Source organism: Hemiscyllium ocellatum, chromosome 9, assembly GCF_020745735.1.
Source record: "Hemiscyllium ocellatum isolate sHemOce1 chromosome 9, sHemOce1.pat.X.cur, whole genome shotgun sequence".
In the NCBI taxonomy this organism is placed as follows: domain Eukaryota; kingdom Metazoa; phylum Chordata; class Chondrichthyes; order Orectolobiformes; family Hemiscylliidae; genus Hemiscyllium; species Hemiscyllium ocellatum.
This window is the reverse complement of record NC_083409.1, coordinates 93,415,722-93,428,865: the sequence shown is the minus strand read 5'-3', so window position 1 is coordinate 93,428,865 and position 13,144 is coordinate 93,415,722. Positions and strand designations below refer to the sequence as shown.

Here is a 13,144-nt window from a genome sequence, read left to right as displayed (position 1 = left end):
CTGTGCGGTACTGTTCTGTGGTCTGTTATTAAATGCTCTGCTGTTTTTAGTTGGAAAAATTCATTCAATTGAGAATGTACATTAAAATTAGTGTTACCCATCAGATTTCAAAATCTCATTTAATTGTGTGTAAAATTCAGTCCGATTTATTGAAGGTTGTGGTTTCCTGAATTGAAAGCACTAAATATCGTTGGCAAATCAAGGGAACATAGCTACAGTTTTATATTTTAAGAAGTTTTGTACACCACTAATTCTGTACTTTTGTTTCAGAAGAGATCACAAAATGGCATTACTGCAAATGTGTTCTGTGGAGGAAGCCATTCAGGCACTCATTGATCTTCACAACTATGATCTCGGAGAGAATCATCACCTGAGAGTCTCCTTCTCCAAATCAACTATCTGAAAATACCCAGAGAAAGCTTACAGTTCAATTATTTGATTTTGATTTTGTGGTTTGTTGTAGACTTGTTTCAGGAAGGTGGGACCACAGTTTAGCAATTCCAGCTATTGTCATTCCTTCACACATACATTTGTTACACTGAAGTTTGGAGGATGAGCAATCACTAGAACGGCAGAGGAAATTCATTCAGCAACTGCTTGGGATAAAAATTCAAAACATTCTTATGTTGAAGTTTTTTTTAGATAATTCATTCATTTTTAGTTTTTGAAAATTTGAATAATGTCTTTTTATTTAGTAGAAAAATACGAAGAGAAATGTGCCTTAAAAGTTGATAAACTATTAATACAAGTGAATATACTATGAAAGTGAAGCTGGGGCCTTCTTTTGGGCACATGGTTGGAGAATTTAAGTAATAGTTGGGAGTATTGTGTAAATGTTAGCACTAAGTTACAGTCTTGCTTGTTGCTGAATATACATTTTGTAGATGTTTGGAGTTGACATTGCAAATTGCTTATGTGCATTTCTATTACCATCTTTAGTTTGTAATTAAGGACTGAAATGGCTGTGGATTTTTTGAGCATGTGCAGTCCAGTCTAGCTAGTTAATGAAATTGGTGCATGTGTCATAGAAAGGCAAAAGAGAAATGCTTCAAAATAAGGAGCATAAAGAATAGTTTTGTGGCAGTTTTCTAGAATGGACAACCAGGTGGGACCAAAGTTTATGTGCCTTTAGTCTTAATTTTACCTTGCATTGTAATATTCAGTTTTAATAAACCTCTTCAAAACATTTTGTATTTGAACAGAAGCAGACTTTAATATAAACAGTTCTGTATCTTCAAATAAGAGGAATTGTATGAGTAAAGTTCATCACTTGAAGAAAGTCCAACAATTATAAGTGTTGTTAAATTTAAGTAGTTTGGCCAGGAACTTTTCAGATCTATGTATTAGCATAAATCACATACATAGCATATCTGAACTATGTAGCAAAAAAGGTCATATATATTTTCTATATTAGTTACGTTTTTACATCTTGATCTCTAGCAATGTAAATCTCAGTATAGTTTGAAAGAGGCACAATTAAAATTAATTTTCTAACAAAATTGGGATGTTTGATGGTTGTGTTGGCTTTGATTTTCTTTTCTGTGTACTCTGTTCGCTTGCTGTAGCATGCCTAATAAATACTTCTGTAGCTCTATCCACCTCTTCTGTCTTTCTGTACTGCTTTTCCTCACTTCCCTTGTTTGTCTTCACCTCATTTTAAGCTTCTGGCTTCATGGTTAAAATTCTTCAAGGTGATAAAAATTGATGTACATCTTTATTCCTCTGACTTGTCTTTTGCTCAACTTGAGATGCAAGTGAAGCAATTTACTTTGCATCCAATTTGTGTATGAGGCATTTAAATTTTGGAGCTTGCAGCTTTGATAAGGAACCTAATGTGAATCTATCAACTTTTTTATTTCTTTTTAAGAGGAAATGCTATCTAACAGGCCTTTTTGGGAACTAGGTATAAATTTGCTGCAATCTTAATATAATAATTCATTTTAATAGTTAATGCATAATTTTTAGTTTTGAAAATAGACCAAATAGAGTTATGATACATTTTAAACTTTCTATGTTGAATGTACTAAATTAACTTAGAGTTAACATCAAGCTCTAAATTAAAAGATTTAAAATATTTTCTTTGGGGTTATAGCCTGATTTTGATTTAGGTGTTGATTTCTATCTCTCTATAAAGAGCCATGAACAGTTTCTTAAAAAAAAACAAACTTGGAAATCTGGAACATTTTAAATCCGACATTTTGCATTAACCAGATGCATTCTGATAACTTTAGTGATCTGTGCTAAGTTCTCTAATTCTCAAAGTTGGAAATAGGAAATAAAATATTTGCAGGTAAGTCATTTTTTAAAAAAGTTTTTCCATTTCAACATTCTAACAATTAATAATTTATTCTTTAGAGTGATGGCTACCCAGAGCTTCCCTGCACAAATTTAACATTCCAGAAAGCCCTTTTGGATTCTGGAACTGTATATTTGCTCCAAGTAGTCAATTTAGAAATGGTTTTGTCAGTAGTGACAGAAGTAGCATGCTTTAAGTCAAATGTGGAAATCTACGATGGAGAAAGAAACTTGATGATTTTATTTGCTACCCATGAAAACTTGCTTTTAAATTTAAATTTTTGCACAGCATTTATTTTTGAAGAACATTTTGCTGTCAGCCATTCTCAAGGTTCCTGTGCCAGAAATGTATTATTGTTGAAACTGGATTTACTGCTGACAGTGGTAGTAGTTTTCTTTTTGTATATTGGAAATTAAATCCAAGTATGTTTCAGGAAAAGTAACTGAATTACATACAAAATCAATCATTACCTTTGCAAATTTGATACCACAAAGTAAATTTGAGATTTCATAAATATAGATTAATCAGAAATGTATAATTGCATTAAATCTGCTTAAAGTAGATATGTTTATGTAATATTTAAATGCACCACACCTTTTATACTATGATCAAATTCTGTCATGGTTTCAGCAAAGCATGTTACAGGGACACATCAAATTTAGACAACAGAATTTCAGAAAGAGCAATATATATTTGGCCTGAAGATAATCTAGGTTTTCTTTTATATTGTTTAATTGGAACTTAAATAAAACTTCCACTTGCAGTGATAATTTTATATGCTGATGCCTAAAGATCTATTTAAATGTTTTCATCTGTCCTGTCATAGTTTTATGCAGGTAACAGTGAGATCTATTAGAGTTTGTGAAATGGGGCACCTTTTATTTTGGACTTGTTAAGCATGCTGTGCTGTTCTAAGAAAGAATGGACTTTGGCCCCAAAGACATACTGTACCATTTTAAGTGCTTTCCCTTGAAAGTGCCAGTTATAGTAAATTACCAAGTGATGTTTTATGACAATGACCAATTAAAAGAAACTGGGATGTGAGTTAATATCCATTAGAAACTAATGCTGTGCTTTCCCTAAATCTTCACAGACTATCACATCAGCTGAAAATTCAAAACTTATAGCACTGAGTGACAGTTCAGCTATATTTACTATATACACTAAATAATCCATGTTAATAAATTTGTTATTTTGCATGCAATGCAAGCAAACTTCTACAAGATGAAATTAATTTCCTGATATCTCTAAGTTCGAAAAGGTTTGTTCTGTCAGCTTTTAAAAGCTGACCTCAAACATAAGTTAACATGTCAATCTTGTTTTCGGAAATAGAACTTTAAATTGACATGGTACAAATCATTGTGAAATTCAGTTTATCATATTTAATGGCTCATTTGTAAGTAATCATCTAATCTCATTTATTCTCGCTGTTTCCATTTCATCTAAATGCAGTCTTCAGGATCTACCTATTTCTAATTTCCAATTCTGCATTTTGCTACTTACTAATTCCCTTTATTGTGTTACATCTTGGCACGTGCAGTTGTGAGCAAGATTCTGTTCTATTGTGCTGAAGTTACCAAAGAAAAAGCATTCATGGTAAGTTAGAAACACTTAAAGTAGGCAAATACTACACACAAAAATGTTGTTATTTTTGATGGGCACCTTTTTTTATTCTGATTTATATTGCATGTCAGTTTAATATTTAAGGAGCCTAGCTTGGTAGATGAATAGTGAACAATGGCAAACTGAGGCATTAAAAAATAGGAACAGGAGTAGGCCAATCTGCCCTTTTGGCCTGCTCTCCCATTCAATATGATCATGGCTGATCATCCTACTCTACCCTGTTCCTACTTTGGACCCATACCATTTGATTCCTTTTGCCCTAAGAGCTATATCTCCTTGAACATGTTCAATGTTTTGGACCTCAACTGCTTTCTGTGACAAAGAATTCCAAAGGCGCTCAACTTATTGCTGAAGATGTTTGTCCACACCTTAGTTCTAAAACCCTGTATGCTTAAGCTGTTGGAAGTAGTAGTAGATATTTGAATTGAATTATGCTTATTGTCACATGTATTCACAAGTACAGTGAAATGTTATACAAGTCGTCATATTTTGTGCCATTTTAGGTATAAAGGTAACTGGGTTCAGAGTCTCTGTATAAGGCAGAAAAATGAGTTTAAAAATTTAGCCATTACAGTTCTCATTTTATTATTTTAAAAAATCAAAGCGAAGAAACACAGTTAACAGTTCAACACCACAGTTCATGACATCCTAGCCATATGGGCTTGACTTCACCTCATTGCTGCCCTGGACTGCCTGTTCTCAGTGTTTCACAGTCTGTTCCTGCTCCTATTCTTGCCACTAGCAGTACCAGCTTCTTCCTCCTCACCCCTGCCACCGGCCACCCTGTGCTAAAAACCATAGTGTGGGAACAGGCCCTTTTTGGCCCTATAAGCCCGTGCCGACACATTTTGCCATTCCATACTAAAATGGTCATCACTTATACGATTTGTATCCCTCTATTCCCTTCCTGTTCATATATTCGTCCAAGTATTTCTTGAATGTTGCTATTGTATGCTTCCACCACCACCTCTGGCAGCACATTCCAGGCAATCATTGCCCTTTTGCTCTTCAGATTGGTTCCACGGGTCGGTGCAACATTGAGGTTCAAAAGGCCTGTACTTCGCTGTTATGTTTTGTTTCTTGTTTGAAAAGCTTGCTTTACACATCTGTTTAAAGCCACCCACCTGTCCAAAATGTATCACTTCATGTTTGCCCAGATTAAACTCTTTATCTGCCATTTTTTTTTACCCATGTCTTCAACTGACCTATATTCTGCTATATCTTCTGACAATCTTCCTCACTGTCAGCAACTCCATAAATCTTTGTATCATCCACTAGCTTATTAATTAGATCCCTTGCTGCCGGCTGCCCCAGGTTGCCTGCTCTTGCCCTCTTTGCCATCCGAAATTACTGCTATTGACGAGGGGGACTGTATTTCTTCTGCGTCAAAGTGTGCTGGAAACGCACAGCAGGTCAGGCAGCAACAGGAGAGCCTGTGCTTTGGACATGAGCCCTTCATGAGTTATTGATGAAGGACTTATGCCCAAAGCATCGATGCTGCTGTTCCTTGGATGCTGCCTGACCTAGTGTGCTTTTCCAGTGCCACACCTTTTGACTGACTCTCCAGCATCTGCGGTCCTCACTTTCTCTCAGTATCTCCCCTACATCGCATAAACTGTTGCCACACAAGATTAAGCTAAGAAAAAAAACAGTGAAGGGGGCAAAAAAATCCGTAAACACGGACAGAGAAGATAAGCGCCAGGGAGCCTGAATGCATGGCAATTCAGGCATCTTGAATATTTGTAATGAGTGAATTTCTATTTATATTTGGTCCAAAATGGTTTAGAGTTTTTTTATTTGCAGCAAAACCTTTTTGAACATTTGCATACCAAGATGCTAATTTTTTTTTCTTTAAGCAGAAAGCTTTATCTGCATTAGGAAAGATCAGTTGATGAAAGTAGAGTAGGTTAGATTCCCTACAGTGTAAAAACAGGCCCTTCGACCCAACAAGTCCACGCCGATCCTCCAAAGAGTAACCCACCCAGACCCATTTCCCTCTGACGAATGCACCTAACACTAAGGCCAATTTAGCATGGCCAATTTGCTTCACCTGCACATCTTTGGCCCCGTGTCTGCATGGGTTTCCTCCCACAGTCCAATGTGCAAACTCCACACACAGTTGCCCGAAGCTGGAATCGAACCTGGGATCCTGGTGCTGAGAGGCAGCACTGCTAATCCCTGAGCTACAGTGCCACCCTTTCTTTTCTCTTTCTTTTTTGAAAGTTCCATTATATTCTAATGTAGTTCTTAAACATTATTTACCCCGAAGTATGCTGACAGATTTTGATGAAAATGTTTAATTTTCAAAATTTGGGAAAAGCTTCACCTCTTCATCAAAGCATTAGTAAGACATTTGGTCTATTGTGTCTGCACTGATGCTCAAAAGAACTTCCCACCCAGACTCATTTTCCTCCTCCCCACCAATCCCCATAACCCCACATTTACCATGTCTAATCCACCTAGCTTACATATTCCTGGACATAATAAAACAATTTTGAAACCCAAGCAACCTGTGGGCGGCACGGTGGCACAGTGGTTAGCACTGCTGCCTCACAGCGCCTGTAGACCCGGGTTCAATTCCCGACTCAGGCGACTGACTGTGTGGAGTTTGCACGTTCTCCCCGTGTCTGCGTGGGTTTCCTCCGGGTGCTCCAGTTTCCTCCCACAGTCCAAAGATGTGCGGGTCAGGTGAATTGGCCAAGCTGGATTGCCCGTAGTGTTAGGTAAAGGGGTAAATGTAGGGGTATGGGTGGGTTGCGCTTCGGCGGGTCGGTGTGGACTTGTTGGGCCGAAGGGCCTGTTTCCACACTGTAAGTCTAATCTAATCTAAAAAAAATCTAATCAACCTAATTCTTTGGGCTGTGGAAGGATATGGTGGGGACCCTGGAGCACCCATATGACATGGGGAGATTGGGCAACTGAATGTGGAGTTTGCATACTGTTAGAATCAACCCTGGGACCCGTGTGCTGTGAGACGGTGCTAAATGCAAAGCCTATAAAATTTAAATGCAGTGTTTTATAAAATTAATGCGCTTATATGAAAATAATACACCAACCTCAGATGACCAATGTAATTAAATGTGGAAAATGAAAATTACTATAATGTCATTCACTTCAGCCAAATGCCATCCGATTTACTAGCTCGGCATTGAGTTGTGTTGAGTAAAATGAAGTATTTGCTATGTTGTAGACATGTAGTAACACCAAAATGTTGGCATTTTGATTTTTTTTTGTATTCACTCATTGGATTTGGCTGGCCTCCATGTAATATCCATCCCTAGTTGTCCTTGAATGTGGTGGTGAGCTACTGCAGTCCATAATGCTCTAAGTTGTGGGCGGCACGGTGGCACAGTGGTTAGCACTGCTGCCTCACAGCACCTGAGACCTGGGTTCAATTCCCGACTCAGGTGACTGACTGTGTGGAGTTTGCACGTTCTCCCCGTGTCTGCATGGGTTTCCTCCGGTTTCCTCCCACTGTCCAAAGATGTGCGGGTCAGGTGAATTGGCCATGCTAAATTGCCCGTAGTGTTAGGTAATGGGGTAAATGTAGGGGTATGGGTGGGTTGCGCTTCGGCGGGTCGGTGTGGACTTGTTGGGCCGAAGGGCCTGTTTCCATACTGTAAGTAATCTAATCTAATCTAAAAAAAGTTAGACCCACATTGCTGTTAGGAAGGGAATTCCAGGATTCTGACCTAGCAGCAGTAAAGCCATGACAATATATTTCCATGTCAAGATGGTGAGTGACTTGGAAGGGAACTTGTAGATGATGGAATTGGGTACGGATTTGGGAACTGCTAAGGATGCTCTGTGATTTCTCCAATGCACGTAGATTATACATGCTGCTGCTGCTGAGAGCCACAACCACTCCTTCCACCAGTGACAATCTCCGAGCTGCTTTGTCTTCTATGGGGTCAATCTTCTTGAGTTTTGTTAGTGTGGCACCCGCCCAGGGAAGTGAGGAGTATTCCGTTATACTTGTGCTTTGTAAGTGGTCAGACGTAAGGGAGTCAGGAGGTGAGTTTTTGCAGGATCCCTAGCCTCTGCTCTCATAGCCTCAGAATTTGTGGTAAGCTCTGTCTCTGGTCAATGTTAACCCAGGATGTTGTTAGTGGGGGATTCACTGATTTGTAATGCTATCAAATGTTAGTACAGGGAGTCTCTGATTTACAACAACTTACAAAAACGATCCCATAGAGTGTAATTTTAAAGACCTGACATGAATATTTCCTGAACTTATGAGTGACGGCTTTATGTTGTAGCGCAGTGTTCTAACTTGCGGATAAACTGATGCTAACAGACTCCAGAATAGAACCAGTTTGCAACTTGGGGTTGGCTCATATTTGCCAATATGCTCATTTAATTTCCTCCAGGTGGTAAGAGTGGAGAGGCAGATTCAGGGTGGTCGATGGCAGATCAATGTGATCCTACACTTACAATCTCCTACTGTATTTCTGTGGCATAGTGGATCTTGAAGCATTGCCTAAAGTTATGTCCGAAGATACATGTTGAAGCATTCCATGGCCCTCCTTCTCAGAGTCCTCTCACTGTATGGAGGCCAGCACTAATGTGTTTTGTGAATAATATGATGAGTCAGCATTCACATTAATAATGACCAACTCGGGTTTTCCTCACACAAGATCATTGGAAGTGTGACCAATTGATCCAGCTACAGTAGGGGTCATTGGTTTTGCCTTAATATTTGGGATTTTATTATGCAGTGGCCACAGCAACAATGCATCAGTAAAAGCAGTGCCATCAGCAACCTCTAGTAATTGCTTAACAGTCTCCGAATAGTGATGTTGCAACAGAAGGTCCCTCCCAACAAGGTGGTGGTTCACAAACACCAGAATATGTTGTCCATGATACTACTACTTCCAGATGTGTGAGATGTAGTACTGAGACTGAATGAAGATGTTCCCAGCTGCCACAAACGTTATTTTTGGAGCAAGGCTTGCGAACTGAAGTGAGGTGTGGCCTCCTTAGTCCAATGACACATGGTGACAGCAGTGCTAAATCTTTGTCGTCTACCAAGGATCCACTGGGGACCTGACTGGGTTCTAAATATCTTCAAATCACACATGTATCAAGGCAATCTTTACATTTGACTGTAAATATGTTGTGACTGAAAAGGTGAGCAGCCCTGGATTAGGTCACAAAAGCAAATGCAACCTTTTGTTCTCTTTTTCTGTTTGATCAGCATTTAATAATCATTTAACAACATCTTATCCTTGTTAAACATGTAAAGCTTTTATGCTACAGTGGGCATTAGATTGGCATTCAGGAGGAGTATGTGTAGCATCTTGCCAACTGAAAGTATTGCTGTGAATTATCATGGCTTTTATTTGTGGAATTCCTACAGTGTGGAAGCAGGTCATTTGGCCCATCAAGCCACACCAACTCTTTTTAAGAGCATCTTAGCCAGACCCTGACCTCTCCAATCCTTCTAACCCTGCATTTCCCATGTCGAGCCTGCACATCCTTGGACATTACGTGAAATTTAGCATGACCAATCCGCCTAACTTGTACATCTTTGGACTGTGGATTGAAACCCATGCAGACATGGGGAGAATATATGGAGTTTGCACAGGTGCCCAAGGCTGGAATGGAAACCTGATCCCTGGTGCTGTGAAGCAGCAGTGCTGAGCAACAAACCCAATTGTTTACAAATGTGAAAGTTTGTTTACAATGAAGTATCACATATACTGCCTGTGTTTTCTCAGGACTGTTTTCGCTTTTCATCCACAATTCGTGCTGAGACAAGGTATTCTGGCTGGCCGTGGTTGAATTGGATGCAAGTGTGGTCTTTAAATTTGGAGCCTGTGGTTAGGCGTCAGGCAAGTCCTAGCACAGAGCACCATTGTCAGTGATGAGTGCAAGAGAGTGGTACCATAGGGGTGTGGTGCAAATGTAATGCGGTGAGCAGCAGAGAATTAATTGTATGAGCTGTCTCACTGGACTTCATTGAGAGAGTCCCTCCATGAAACTACCCAAAATTAACACTGCAAACTGCAAGGGCTCTATTTTCCCAGAATTTAGCAAAGTAGCCAAAGTACTGTCATGTTGACTTTATCAGGTTATCAAATTTCAGCCACTGATTTTGAAGCCTTAATGTATTGCTTTTTAACTTGGACTGCCTAGATAGTAAACCCAGGTAAAAAATGAGGTCTGCAGATGCTGGAGATCACAGCTGAAAATGTGTTGCTGGTTAAAGCGCAGCAGGTTAGGCAGCATCCAAGGAATAGGAAATTCGACGTTTCGGGCATAAGCCCTTCATCAGGAGGGCTTATGCCCGAAACGTCGAATTTCCTATTCCTTGGATGCTGCCTAACCTGCTGTGCTTTAACCAGCAACACATTTTCAGCTAGATAGTAAACCCAGCCAAAGTTGCTATGTAACCAGTGGTACAGAAGCACTGCAGTTTTTCTCCAGGACAGGTGTCCTCGCAATTAACAATAAATCCTTTATAGTCCAGCAAGTGTCCAAACATTTCAACACTTTCTGGTTGTTTTTCTCAAAGAGCCAGTAACTCTGTCATCTTACAGAAAAGTTTGTTTGTAAAGGGGCAGTGACAAGTACACTTCCTCAGCAGGAGGATACCATTTCCACCCCACGCTTTCCTACCGATTTTTCTCGAATGCATCCATTCCTGACTTTGGAGTCACCGTCAATCCTGATATTAATGGTAACAAGGCTTTCCACTGTGCCTCGGTACCCATGACAATAAATTCAATGATTTTTTTTCTTCATCTCTTCTGATGTTAATGAAGCCTGGGCAGAACTTTAACAGCTTCACTGGAGTCAATGGGTGGGGCAGAAGCATTGATTGTGGCATATTGATTTATAGCTGAGCCGTAGGGGAAGTGTTATGAGTCTTTAAACATTTCAGGAGTCCTCCAGAGCAACCTTTTGGAAAACTGGGCCAATGGTTAACTTCTCTTTTCAGATGTATTCCATTGCTTGTTTCATCGCAGGGCAAGCCTCACAGAGGCAACAGTGTCAATCCAAAGTCTTCAACTCATGACCTGTTTACATTTGATCTTCCAAAAAGCGATTATCTATGACTTGCAACATACCACACTGCTGTCAAAGGAAGGAAACCTTAGGTGGTGCAATGTGATCCCATTGGTTGGGATTTCCTCAGCCAAGAGAAAGTGAGACAGTTTAGAGCACCTTTTCTAGAAGCAGCATCAACTTGTGGCACCATTACTGTGCACGTTTTGAGTTGATGTCATTGATGTATCAAACCACAACGACTGGGGCCACTTGGCAATTGTGACACACGTTATCTGTGCAGCTGGTGTGATGTACAGAATGTTTTCACCTGTTCTGCAAAGGAGGGCCTCTTAAAAATTAAGCACAATAGTTTTTCGTTTTTACAGAAATGTTAATCAAAAATAATTGGGTGATATCAGATTTCAGAATGTTTTTGAAAAGTTGTGTGCTGGATTCTGAACAGAATTTAGTATAAAGATTTTGGATTTGACAAAGTGAACACCTTAAACTTTGTAAGGACACAAATAAACTTTTACTATATGGGAGAGGTGCAATTAAATTCTAATCTTGCTTCTCCATGGAATTTAGCAGACTAGATCCTACACTAAAAATAATTTCTGTGTTGATGCTGCCTGAGAAAATTAACTACATTCAGACAGGAAGAGGGGCTGCTTGAGTGGAATTAATTGTGGAGGTAATTATCAGATTTAACAGCCTTAAAATCAGTAGTCTTAATTATTAAGCATGTCTTTTGTGTGCTGTTTAAATTGATCTGTTGTTACCATGACCTTTCTAAACTAGTAAAACTTCACTGCACTATAAATGACTGTGTTTCCTTGGTTGTGAAGTGCATTGGGAGCATGGTAATGAGTAATATATATGCAAGGTCTTAAATGCAAGTTCGTAAGCAACTGAACCGTGATTGGAGATACGATCAGCATTTTGAATCTCAGAAAACAGGAACCAAGTAATCTAGTTAAGAAATAATGGTTGTATGACACAAAGCTGTTCATAAATTACATAAATGATAAGAATTGTCTATGTGGCTCCAGATCTACATCACAGCAAATTCCTCCCATTATGGGTTTAAAATATGAAGTGCAAATATGTGCTTCCTTTCAGTTTCACAGTAAAACTCTTCATCTTTGATTTTGGCGATTAGAACTTAAACTCCACTTTAGAAGACTGATTCTTCAAGATTTTCCAAAGAACAATAAGTACCTTCCTCCATAAAATGGTAGTTGAATTCATTTTGTGTTATAATTAGTAAAGATGACAGATTTTAAAGTATTTGACCATCAGTATTAATTGTCATGGAGATTCATTTAAGAGAATGTCTGTAGAATTGCCGCAGACCTGCGATTTTGGCAACTAGACGCTAGACCTTACTTTAGAAGATTTAACCCTTTGAAAAATCTTGAAGGATCTATAGATATATCTCAAAAAGGATCAGAATCTTTGGGTTGTATTTTTTAGTGTAGGTATTGCAAGTTACCTCCAGAGTTCTAGACATCTGCATGCTTCCTGTGACCTTTGTTGCTAGAGAATGCAACTGCTTATTTACCCTCATAATAATACTTTTTACTTTGACAGATATAAAATTAATAGTAAATTTCTTCAAGCTTCAAGTAATTTGTATCTCTACTTTGAATCAGCTTTTAGTCTTCTGTCCTTTCTATTTCCTCTGTGTTTTGTGATATGTTGCCACATTAAAGGCACCATGTAACTGTAAGTTACCATTAACGAAAAACAGCATTTTAAAGAATTAAGTCAGGACTAAAGACAGATTTACTGAAAGGGCTATGGATGTGATGGGGCATTTTGAAAGGATGAATTATTATGGCATATAACAAACATGACTTTAGACATGGCAACTTTGAAGTCATCAATGTAAGAATTGAATACTAGAAAAAGAGATGAGTGGAGCATGCTCACAACATGACGCTGTTGTGCTAAAAACTGCAGTAGAATATAGGTCGGTGGAAGTCAGAATTTAGTTTCAGTGGCTGTAGTCATGCTGATGAGAGGTTATGGCTGTTAGTTGCCTGTCAGTGCAGCCTAGAGCATTCCTGAGATTCCCAGGTGCAGGAGAATCGATGTTTTGAGCAAGAACACTTCAGGAAACCTAATTCCTGATTCAGGTCTCTTGCCAAATACGCCGATTCTCCTGCTCCTTGGATGCTGCCTGAGCTGCTGTGCTTTTCCAGCACCACACTCTCAACTCTGATCTCC

At 39.0% G+C, this 13,144-nt stretch overlaps 1 protein-coding gene across 4 annotated transcripts in view; it reads left to right on the top strand.

The window, feature by feature from the left end:
- ptbp2a (polypyrimidine tract binding protein 2a) overlaps window positions 1-1,468 on the top strand; it is an 85,233-nt gene extending 83,765 nt beyond the window's left edge. For 3 of the 4 annotated variants that reach the window (XM_060829946.1, XM_060829942.1, XM_060829944.1), the window contains one exon: window positions 271-1,468. In XM_060829946.1, the coding sequence (XP_060685929.1) occupies window positions 271-403 (133 nt within the window). In that variant the 3' untranslated portion in view covers window positions 404-1,468. The remainder of the gene's footprint in view (window positions 1-270) is intronic. The other variant, XM_060829943.1, reaches the window with a different exon arrangement.
- The last annotated feature ends 11,676 nt before the right edge of the window (window positions 1,469-13,144 follow it).